Consider the following 12,307-nt stretch of genomic DNA (forward strand, 5'->3'; position numbering starts at 1 on the left):
GCTTTTTTTCTACCTCATATGCTAAACTCTTAGGTTTTAAAATATTCAACTTGCCTTTATTCCTGTTTTGGGGAGGGTGTGGGGGTGTGAGCCTGCCAGCTGGTTAGAAGCCAAGAGTTATCCAGTCAGACCTGAGTGGAAAAGTCTAGGATTTGTTTATTTCATATTCAAGTTCAAAAGCAAGAGACAATTTAAATAATAACAGAGTAACAAGGAAAAAAATGCAAAGAAAGAAAACAAATCAGTTAGACTCCAGAAGAACCTTCAAGAATATTTAATTCGGAAAATGTTATTGGTTTCGAGAACTTGACTGAAAGAAAACAGCTGGGCAGAGTTCAAGGTTTTAAATTAAAAAACAATCTAACAAAGTCTATGGGGATAACTCTTTGAGCCACATTTTGGAGACCAGATTCATTTCTACCAAGTAAAAATAATAGCAGTCTAAGCTAAAAAGGAAATTCCTCACAACTGAGGTAGTTACTAAGTATCAGCACATTTTCCAAGTTCTCACAAGGCAGCTTAGCTATTTACAATCAATTTTTCCTCATACATAAATGGAGCGCCTTTTCAATTTTATGTCTTCTGTGATTTGTTTAAAAAATAAAAGAACAAAACACTTATACACGCCAGCCAGAATATGCCTATTTTATTAACACCATGCTTTAATAAATAACTGGCTACTTCTAATAAAATTAAGCCTCTGTTGGCAACAGCCCCCAATATTCCATTTTGTCCGCTCTACAGAATTTGGTGTAAAAAGCTGAAGGAAATGTAGACCCTGAGCTATCAAGTAATTATGTTTCAATATAAAAATAGAGAATTACTCTTACAACTGAAGATTAAACAATAACACAAACAACCTCTCTGTGGGTTTCAGCTTCCGTGGAATTGGTTGGGATCTTAATGGCTGTCTAAAGCAGGAAGAGACTTGCAGAGCGTGATTCTTTCTGAAGACTTCTGGGAACTCTTTTTAACGTGGTTTTGTTACATTCTCATAGTTTTATGGGCTGTCATTTGGTAAGGACTCAAGGAAAGAAAGGGCGCCAAAGGGGCCAAGGCAGTGCTTACTTACTCTTTGGCCTGGGACAAGAGATAATGGCCTTTGCCCATTCACCCGAGCGGCTAAAGGTCATCACTAAGATGTGGTCTTCTCAGCTCTACCTACTCCGACTCCTTCCCCGCCCCCCGCCAAATCCTGACAACACATGAAAAACAATCTGGACACTCAGATCTCCCCAAGTGGGCTGCTTGGCTGACAGGGTAGCACACAGCTGTGAACCATGCATGGCAAGACCCTTGCCTTTCCGATCAGACGGGGCTGGGAGAGAAAAAGACTCAAATAAGACACCTTAAATCTCTTTTTAAAAAAAAAAACAACCCTGGGATCCAATAACAAACACAAGTACACCTGCTTGGACGAAAACTTTGCTTGAGTGTTGATAGTTACTCCCTGAGCCCAGGCTGTACCCCAGTTCTGGCTAGCCCCCAGACAGCTCCCTCTATATGACCGGGGTTGAAATCTGCAACAAGAAGGACCAAATGAGATTGTTGGGATATCAATTCAAGGAGGGTCAAGTGTGGACACGAAGACCAGCAAACGGTGGGCGTGCTCACTTGCCTGGATAAAAAAACCAAACCAAACCAAACCCACCCCCAGACTAAGTGTGAACAGGTGATAACTACGATATCCTGCATGCCTTATATCTTTCGAGGGAGAATGCAACAGGAATCTTCTAGATGGACTACACTTTAAGTATAAGCGGCTTCAAGAAATGGACCTGTGATCTTAGTTTATACAATCCAACTCAACCAAAATGGGTAATCTGCAGTCTCTTCCAGTCACCAGCTATAAATGAAGTATAACCTTCTTCTTGTATTGATGTTTGAATACAACCTGACAAGTGACTCAGAAGCCCCCTTGTGCCTTCACATTCTGTCCTAACTTAATAAACATTTTTAAAATGACCTCCTCTTCTCTCCAGATAAGGCAACTAAAAACAACAGGGATAAATGGCAATTTTACTGCTTGTTGGGCTTTTTCTTTTAATAAGGTAACATGATAAATAAAACCTGCTTCTGTACAGCTATTTAATATTTCAGAGATACGTACATGTTACATGCCAAGAAAGGACCCTGGTTTTCTTGTAAGAAACAAGGTGAGACCGTATTGAAGAAGAAAAAAAAAAACCCACAAACAAACAGAACAAAAACAAAAAAAAAACAAACAAACAGAGTGATAAAAATCACAAATGCACAACTAACTACAGTTCTGTACCTACACTGTTAGCCACATTTAACATGATTCTGAGGAAGCAGGACCGACCTTACGTACAAATCCCCTTTTCCCGCAAAACTGAATGAAAAAACAAAGTCAGCATCTTTTAAACCAGTGGCCACATAGTAAAAACTGTACATTGTTGTCCATTCATTTAAAAAGCAAAGTCACTAGGATGGTATAAAAGTGATAACCGGTGCCTTTTTGATGATGAACACTTCTTCTCTAAGATTGAGAATTATCTCCATTGTCCCTGCATAACCAGGGACAAGATGCAGAAGACAGTGAGGAGGTAGGGCTGGGCCCCAGCGGGGACCCCAGCGCTGCTGGCTTTATCGCTGACGCTCTTCCCAGAGTGGTCAGTTGCGTTATACTCAAACTCCGAAGGGCACTGCTGATACTCACATCCGCTTCCACTTCCTTCTCCACTGCTCTCATCACCTATTTTTGAAAAAAAAAACAATGGAATAGAGATTTCACTCTGCTGCTTCTCATCACAAGGTATATAACAATTTGTCCTTTAGAAGCACAAAAGCTTACTGATATCAAAGAAGTCCACATCATTCCCATTATAAGCATTCTTCATTTTACTGGTCATAACTCGAAGAGCCATGATTTGACGAAGGATCAGTATGTCCGGTTTGCTGGTGTCAACCTGGACCTCTGGATTATTGCCCTGGTTGGCTAATCCGTTTCCTGTCACTGCAAACAGGTACCTGCAATGAGGAATGACCCCATTCACATGATCAGTAAAACAAAAAGTTACAGAAGACAGTCAAAGATTCCTGCCTAGGTTCTAGCATTTTCCACGGAGTGCAATGAAATGTAAGTGCTTGCCTTTCGAATAACTTGAATCTCTCCTTTTCCTGGGTATACATTATGTTTCTCCAATCTGACTGTGACCTTTTTGAAAACTACCCATTTCGTGGAGGTTGGTGGGTCAGAGTGAAGTGGGTACTTGTCTAACTTACTGAGTATGTAGGGGAGGGACACAGAGCATCGTCAAGTAAGAGAATGAGACCCTTGGAGAACTGGTACTTTATGAGGCCAGGCCATCGAGCACAGGACCACAGGTATAAAACATTAAAAATAATGACACTATTAAAACCGCTCAATCCCTCATTGCAGCTGTAACACCAGCTTATAACCACTGTCACAAACCTTCGACCCAGAACTCTTTGCAAGTAGCTGGGGGCCTTCCTGACACTTCTACAGCAGAGCCAATTCCTAAGAATGTCTAGAAGCCTTCCATGTTGTTGCCACCTACTTGTGAAATGCTTCATGCTGCCTCGACTAAACAACTGAGCAAACCTCTGAAAGGTCTCCGGGCATCTAGGAAGGGAGAGATTGCACACCCGTTCGATGGAGGCTAACCTGCTTTTGCCTTTTCCATTCCAGCAGTCATCCTCATTGCCGTTTCCTGCAGCCATCCTCTCATCGTTGCAGACGTTACTAGGAAGAGAGGACCAGAACTTCTTGGCCTGCTTCAGTTTCTCCTTGACATCAGTAACCTCATTAAGAAAGAGAGAAAAAGAGACCTCTGTAAAACCCCAAAACCACCTCCACATGTGCCCTTTTCATCACTGTAAAGTATCTGAGTCTCTCCGTAGTCAGAAGAGAAAAATGCAGATCACACTGATATGTAAAATGTATAAAATCACCCAAAGAATTAACAGGTGAAATAGAAGCTCTGTGAAAACAATGTTGCCTAGTGCCTAGATCCACCGTCCATTCTCGCTCTCCATTAGAACCGCCATCTGAGGCCCACCGGGTCTCACACCCCGGAGATACACTGATACGACACAGTCTCTTCTCGCGGGCTTTTATAACTCAGGATCCAACCTATGTGTTACCCACACTGTGAAACAAAAGGCAGGTGTTCAGATATGCCTTGGCACACCCCATTTGTTAGCCTACGGATGAAATTTCTGAGCTAGGGAATCAAAGAGGCAGATTCACTGACATCCCTGTGCAAAGTTGCTGGAAAACTTTCACTTGAAAAGACCCAACAGTTGGAAGCGTCCCAAATAAAGATGCATTTGGAGCAAATGTTTTCAGTTCTTTGTCATTAAACACGGCCATTCCTGCCAAAGTGCTCACCAGTCGGTCCAAACTAGTGCCAGCTGCTGTGGTTGGGCGCTCCTCGGGGTGAAAGGGTCTGAAGCGGGCACTGAAGGCACTTTCAGAGATGGAACGGGAAATCCGACCAGCTGGGAGAGGCTTAGGGGGTCCACATCCCTGGAAAACCTGTATTGGCATAAGTGTGGTCACGTGATGGAAGTGACATCGCAGGCTGGAGCGGGCCCCGTCCTCTCCTTTCCAGGACCCGGCCTTCCTTACCTTCTGAGACACCTGCACGCTGTTCTCCTGCATGTTCATAATAGCATCCGAAATCTTCACATCGATGGGATCCATGACCGATTCAATGTTGAAAGGACCCTCTAACCTCTCGGCCACCATCAGCATAGCATCTAACATGAGGTTTGGGGCAGAACAATACAGCATACAAAGGAAATCATTAGCTTGGCCTTGAGTGATCAGTCTGATTACTTTACTGTCTTTGATTCCCTTGGGTGGGGCGGGGGGTGCTGGGGGGGAGGGGGAGGCATGATCATCATTAATTCATGCTTTTAGATCTATTCCTATGACACAGAACTTCATTCAGTCCGTATGTACCACTAGCTCTCTAGAGTGTGAAGTGACCAGACGAAGGCTTTATTCCACAGCAAGGAAACCCAATCGGGAACCTTCTAACACACTGACTATTCATCCCTCCATGTGTCAGTGGCCGTCGTTGTACGGCTCTGAGCTAGCTCCCAGCTGACAAACCTAAGGCTGGAAGCAGAATAACATTCCAGTTCTCCCAGAGACCTCCACGGATCTTCTCATTTCATGTTCCATTTACAAGAGTCAAAAATATAAATCAGTTCGAATCCTGGCATATCAATTCTTTTCTTTCATTTTTTAAATGAAACCCTTTCAGGTCCTTGAGTGCGCAGTTAGAAAATACAAATGAAAGTGCTCCTAGGAACTCTAATGACCTTTCAAATAATGACATTTTGAGAAATGCAATTTTTGTATTAAGATAAACTTCCCATTTCAAATACAAGGGCCTTGAGTTATTTTAAAGCAAAAACATGTACTTTTTTTTTTTTTTTTTTTTTTGGTGGTACATGGGCCTCTCACTGTTGCGGCCTCTCCTGTTGCGGAGCACAGGCTCCAGACGCGCAGGCTCAGCGGCCATGGCTCACGGGCCCAGCCGCTCCGCGGCATGTGGGATCTTCCCGGACCGGGGCACGAACCCGCGCCCCCTGCATCGGCAGGTGGACTCTCAACCACTGCGCCACCGGGGAAGCCCTGTACCTCTTTTTATTCAAATGAAAAGACAACCCAAGACAGGGCGCAAAATCCATGTGTTCACAATATGAGTCTTCACTAATTACTCTGGAAATCACTTTTACATTTTGGAGGAGTCTAGAATTTTTTAGGACACATTGAATCTCTTAAATGAAAAGCACTGTATGGGCTTTCTTGTCATCCATGGTTCTTGGGATTATGCGATTTAGTATTTTTCCCTGATACTTATTGTGTAAAATTAGAAGAAATTGGAAAGGTAATCTCCAAATGAGAAAAAGGATGCCTCATTCATGACACGCAGTGAACTTTTAAACTTGTTCTGTCCCCTTAAAGGAGAGTTAGTCTCACATTCTCCACAGCCTTCAGGTAGTCCAAGGACAGCTGCCAGAAAGAAGGGCGAGTTTCTAGAAGATGGTGTGTCTCTCTCAAAGCGCAGGCCACAGCTGAACTTCTACCCGAGCTCGCCGGGAAAGGAGTTCTGGCATCAGCAGATCAGTGAACCCAAATCTGGTCAGCGACCTTTCACCTTCCCCCGAGAACAAATGCAACCCAACATTTTAAAGCACGGGCTCATTTCTTTCAACTACAGTTCCGATGTCACAAACCACGAATAGATGTCCGTGCAACGCAATATTTTTGAAAGTCATAACAAATGAAGTTTCAGGTTGCATTGTGGCAAGCGCCAATAAACTGACACTTCCAACCTCTAAGGAAAGGCTGCCAGCATGAATATACCATTGTGCTCGAGGAGAGGAAAAATGCGTTTGATGTGCAAAAGGGGACTTTTGTAAACAAGTGGCGCACAACCTAAACGTGTTCATCATTGTCGAAGCATCAGGGCTGCCACGTCCAGAGAGCACATGCCTTCAGAGCCGAGAAGGAGTTGCTGGCTCCAGAGAAAAACGTTATGAAGGGACAGACCATAAACATCTCAAACACAGAGGTTTCAACAGGAAGGAAACGGCGCACCTCGTCACTACTTATTCCCCTAGTGGCAAGGAAAGGCCAGATCGTGAACGTGTTCGTGTGTTTGTGAAAGGGAACATAAACCCCAATTCTTCTGGCTGTTTGGTGTCTTCGTCAACTCCAGGCCTGCCGGCTGTGCACAAGGCCCTGGGAAGGGAGAGGGGCCGGGCCCTTGTCGCGCCGCTGCCATGGCGTTGCATGTCCCCGAGACTGAAGAATGCGAGCGAGGCTGTGGTCCGCCTGGAGGCTGCAACCCGGGAGCCAAAGCCGCCCCTCAGCCCCAGGGCAAGTCCTGCCTGGCTATCCAGTGGGCGCCTCCATAGAAGCGGACGGCCCTGATGAGAAGCCCCGAGAGGAGTCCCACGATGGCTGGTCCGGTGTTGTTGCTTCTGATGGATCTAGGCTGCAGGTCTCCCTTTGCGGGGTATCTGACCGGCTCCTGCCTCTTGCCAGGAACTGGCTGACGTCCCAGCCGGCAATCCCGACCCCCTCATACTAAATTCCCAGTGGCAGCAAACATGGGATGTTCATAAGGGTGGCTAGGAGCCAGATGAATGTTACCACGATGGCAGTATGCGACGGACAGCAAGGTGCACCTACCCGTAATTTATGATTTCCCAGAAACTGACTTTCGTGGTGGTGGTGGTGGTGGGAGTATTTTTCAAAAAGAAGGTTTCCTGTAACCAACCTCTTACGAAGCCAAGTCCAAGGTGTTTTGACTATTCGGATCCACCTTGATAAAGCTGGACGACAGTTTAATAGGTACAGCTCAAGAGAGGGACACGAGGGCTCGGCAGCAAGAAGGCAGAGTTGGAAAACTCATCCTTAGTCTCTTCAAAGGGTCTAGTCCAACTGCAGGAGTTTAGTGCTCAGGACACGCGACACGCCCCCCGCCACCCGGGCAACAAAGCAGCCCCTTCTCACTAGAGAAAGCGATTCCTCTTGCACTGTGCCGCCGATAATCAGAAACCCAATCTTCAGCCTCGCGACCCGACTGGATGAACAAAAGGCAGTTTCCCGACTTAACCCCAACATCTGATGTAAAGAAGTGGGGAAAAAAATCCCTTGCCCATTCATTAACTGCAGTCATTTTAAGGGGGGGAAAATTCCTTGCAAAGAAAAAAAAAAGAACTTATGGTAAAGGTATGTAAATTGAGACTGAATTCTATAACCACAGAGCAAATTAAACCCTTGTGAAAATCCACGAAAAAGCACTGGAGATTAACAATGTCTATTACTCCTGGCCTTTTATATCAGCTTATTAGAAATAAATAATAAAACACCCATTAAAAATGAAGCTTAGATATAATTATATTCCTCCTCCCTCCAGAAAGCATCACTTAAAATAACTGAAGAAAATTGATTCTGAAATCCTACCAATTTCCACTTGGGTTGAATTTTTGTTTCATCAAAGATAACAAATGTAATTTGTAAAACACACAGCGAGAATAGTGGCAGCGAGGGAAGTCCTCCTTGATTTAGAGTACCTGGTTGAAGACGTTAATTAAGCAAGCCAGAGTATGGTTTTAATATGGACCTGCAGACTCTTGGAAAAAATATGTAGAAGAATTTGTATTTTAAGACGAGTTTCTGAGTTATAGTTTCTGTCAGACACATTAGAAGAACAGAATAGTGTACCTCATTCCTGATGTGCCTGCAGAAAAGTTACCCAAACTAGATCATTGTCACCAGACATTGTTGCTACTGTATAGCAAACGCTACAGCTCTGCCCAGAGAACTAGTGCATTAGATGTTACAGGGGAAAGCGAAAAGGCAAACCATCTTGTTGTTTAAAAATGAATTTAGCAAAAGTGAGCTGCAAACTTGACATTTGGGGTGGGGGTGAGAGTGGGATTAAAAAAGAGAGGAAGAAAAAAACTTTTCAACTTTAGATCTAGAAATGCCATGGGCTTATTATTTCCATGGGAAATATTTTCCAGCAACAATTTCTCCCATGGCTTCTTTCTGGGCATGATGGGCCATTTGTGCGTGTGTGTGTTGACTGGTCTTATGCCTTCCCTTTCATGAGATTCGGCTTTTCTGTGTGTGGAAGATTTTTTCAGGTCTTCTAGCTTTGAGCTATTTAGGCTACAATTGTGCCGAAGCGTTTGATATTCACATCTTTTTTTTTCCCTTGTGTCAGTGTTCTCAAGAATCTGTTGGAGCCAATTTATTGATGCACTTTCAGAGTTAATATGGTAATCAGCTCTCATGCAGACTAAACAGCATTCCCCGGCTCCAATCCCCGCATTCCCCTCCCCCAAAAAACCCTCAGCAAATTGCGTACATGTTCCCATGATGTGGACAAGTAAGTGAAAAATAGGTGCTTACAAAGACGCTCAAATTCTACAATTACGTAAATGTGGCTGGGTATGGGAGAAAAACCTGAGTTTGTTTTGGGGTGCTGATAGTACGTGGGTGAAGCCCCACCACCACTAGCAGCTTCAACAACTGCGACTAACATTCCGGGATTCCCATTATGCATTAAGCAGGCATCGAGGGAGTCGATGACTGGATATTTCAATCATCCATAATTTGTCCCTTCCCACATAATTAACATTCTTAGAAACAGGCCACTTTACTTCCATTGGTGTCTGGGTTCCCAGTAATGGTTTTCTAAGTTTTAGGTGTAGACGAGAACATTGACCTCTAAAATTATCAGGACAAAAGTCCTTCCATTCTCACCAGAGCAGTCTGTGATTGTTAAATCTCTACAGAAACATAACCCTTACATTTCCACAATCAGATTGCACCTGATCCAAATACCCAATGGGTATCTGGCCGTTTGCAGATTTGGTTGCAATGTAACAGATACAACATTTGAAAAGCCGCTTTCACAGCTCAGTGGTGGCTGTACTCCAGCATTTACATGGATACCAGCCTATGATGCAGAACTAAAACTGACCTTTAGGGGGAAAATGTCAAAAAATCACTTTCTTGTTATTAAAAGTTGGTATTCGCTGCGTCTAATGTCTGTCTAATGTCTTCGGAAATGCCACCATTAGTTCAAGGCAACATTTACCTGTAGAGTGGTGTGAACTTTGAGTACAGTTAGAACTCTGGCAAACAGTACATAACGAACAGAAATTTCATCACTGACAATTAAAACATTCCTTAGGGAATTCCCTGGCGGTCCGGTGGTTAGGACTCTGCGCTTTCATTGCCAGGGCCTGGGTTCAATCCCTGGTTGGGGAACTAAGATCCCGCAAGCCACGTGGCGTGGCCAAAAAAAAAAATTTTTTTAATTAAAAAATAAATAAAACATTCCTTGTGGCAGAAGCTTAGCAATCAATAGCAACAGAAATACATTAATCGTCTGCTCACCTATGAAATTGTTCCACTCGAAATCAAGATCCCCTTGGTTGGCCAAACAACCTCTCATGATGTTGGAGCAGTAGTTGTAACAGGGTTTCACAGTCACGAGACCTTGGCAGTGGGAGCAGTAGATCATCTTCAACAGGGCATGGGTACACTGGGCTGTGGGATTTACCTAATTGGGAGAAGAAAAAACAACGGTGGGGCAAAGATAGACACAGCAATTGCAAGTCTATCAAGTTGACTTTGAAGGCTTGGCCATGAACTTCCCTTAAGAATGAGTCGTGATGGGTCACATTTAGCAGGCCTGGCTTGCTTCCTGAAGAGCAAAATTAGATAAAGAAAAGGGGTATGCTGGGAAGAAGGTGGAGGTAGGGATGAACACTGAATTACCTTAAACAACAAAGTTGCATATCACACACAGACTCAACTACTCGCACTCATTTTAAACGGCTCAACGATTTCAAAGTCCTTTTACGAATAAATTTCCAGGATCACCGTAAGACGCAGTAGTAGAGGTGGTCTTTACCGGCCCGCCATCCATGGCCAGCTGTGGCCTCTCCCATCACCGTGTTTGCCTTCCCAGACTGGAACTCAAGCACATCTTCTCTTCAGACACATTGACTACAAGACTGCCCTTTCACACGTAAGCCCCCAGTCGTTTAGAAGGGTACCTCGTGTGTACTCCCTTCTGTGCCAACAGCTGCACAGAAGACAAAATTAATGTATCCTACAGGGAAGAATGTGAATAAATTTGAACCTGGGGTTCTGTGAAGGCCGTCCAGGCTTGGGAGCAGTATAGCATAGAGTGCTCAGGGAACACTTGATGAAGAGGTGGGACTTCAGTTAAATTCTGAAGAAGGGGTTGGATTGATTTATTTATTTTTAAAATTTTCATTAAAGTAGAGTTGGTTTACAATGCTGTGTTTAATTTCTGCTGTACAGCAAAGTGACTCATATTTATATTCTTTTTCCTATTCTTTTCCATTATGATTTATCACAGGACATTGACTATAGTTCCCTGTGCTGTATAATAGGATCCTGTTGTTTATCCATCCTACATATAATAGTTTGCATCCGCTAATCAGAAGGGGTTGGATTTCAATGATCAAATGAAGGGAGAACATCGCAGTTAGGAAGAATGAAATGAACAAAAACATACATGGTACTGAGCAGACCGTGGAATCTTAGAACGGGGTTGAGGAATTATGGGAAATAAGGTTGGCTGAGTACAGGAAGGGCTGTGTATGTGACCGGACAGTAAAGGGGATTGAAAACCAGGCAGAAATCAAGACACCATATGGCAGGACACAGGGAGCTAGTGAAAGTTCATGAGCAAAGGAAGAGGCAAGGATGAAGGTGGCACCGAAGACGGATTGGGCTAGGCGTCCTCTATAGAGAAATGAGACTTGGTTTCATCTTTCTTCAATTGTTTGGCCTTTCAATTGCACTTCTATAGGGTGCAATTGTCTTGGGCATAGAAGAGCCGATCCCATCCTGTCACTCATTTCCATCAATGCTTAGAAAGGATCATGGCCAGGATCACAAGCTGGCAGCTCCCCAAGAGTTCCTGTGTTGTCATTCTCTCTGCGCCACCCTCCCCTTTTGGAGTCAATATCAGAGGATTAGTGCATTCCTCTCTATCAGTACCAACCAGCTCTGCAAACAGAGACTTCTGAAAGCAGATACCACCGCAGGGAACAGACGCTGGGATGCAGGGCAGTCCAGCAGTGCACTTCACCTGCTCTGGAGCGTAACTTTGGATACCACTTATCAACAGTAGCCTTAGGGACAGGAATGGGAGATTAGCACCATCAGAAGAAAAACTTCACACTGTTAGGCTCCTATCTGATGTACACACACACACCCTCTTATCTCAAACAGAACTCTAGCCTAAAAGGGGGAGGTACATCCAACAGGACGGTAGTTGTATACACCGAAGTCAGGGTTCCCTGCGAACAATTAGGACTTCTCCACAGTTTTAACCAGTGCCAAATGTTTTCCTAGGCAGTAAATTAGTCCTTTTAACTATGTATTAACGTACAGTAAAATCTTGGCTAAACAATGCCCTGGAGGAATAGCCGATCTGGATAGCTAGGTTTCCTGGACAGCAACAAGAGCATGCCTTTAAAGTCACAGAGAGTTAGGACTTTGATACTTTCCCACCCCCTCACTGGACAGAGGAACAAACAGGCCTGGAGAGAGGAGGTGGCCAGACATTCATAGAAGTTGGAAGGGGCCCTAGAGATCACCGAGTACAGCTCTCACATTTGAGGGATGAGAAAACCAAAGCCAAAGAGAATAACTGACTTGTGGGCAGCCACCTCACTGCATATGACTCCAGCACTGCACCTTAGCAAACACTGAAACGACTGCCCACATATATCATGTGTC

General features: G+C 44.2%; 1 protein-coding gene across 1 annotated transcript in view; it reads right to left on the reverse strand.

The window, feature by feature from the left end:
• Positions 1-250: 250 nt before the first annotated feature.
• The window catches only part of GPC4 (glypican 4), a 108,978-nt gene continuing 96,921 nt past the window's right edge, over positions 251-12,307 (reverse strand). Inside the window, exons 4-9 of the mRNA XM_030849086.2 lie at positions 9,923-10,088; positions 4,616-4,746; positions 4,376-4,522; positions 3,650-3,786; positions 2,816-2,991; positions 251-2,716 (exon numbers count right to left, since the gene is read on the reverse strand). Of these exons, the coding sequence (XP_030704946.1) occupies positions 2,514-2,716; positions 2,816-2,991; positions 3,650-3,786; positions 4,376-4,522; positions 4,616-4,746; positions 9,923-10,088 (960 nt within the window). The 3' untranslated portion in view covers positions 251-2,513. The remainder of the gene's footprint in view (positions 2,717-2,815; positions 2,992-3,649; positions 3,787-4,375; positions 4,523-4,615; positions 4,747-9,922; positions 10,089-12,307) is intronic.

The sequence above is a fragment of the Globicephala melas genome, chromosome X, assembly GCF_963455315.2.
Source record: "Globicephala melas chromosome X, mGloMel1.2, whole genome shotgun sequence".
Classification (NCBI taxonomy): domain Eukaryota; kingdom Metazoa; phylum Chordata; class Mammalia; order Artiodactyla; family Delphinidae; genus Globicephala; species Globicephala melas.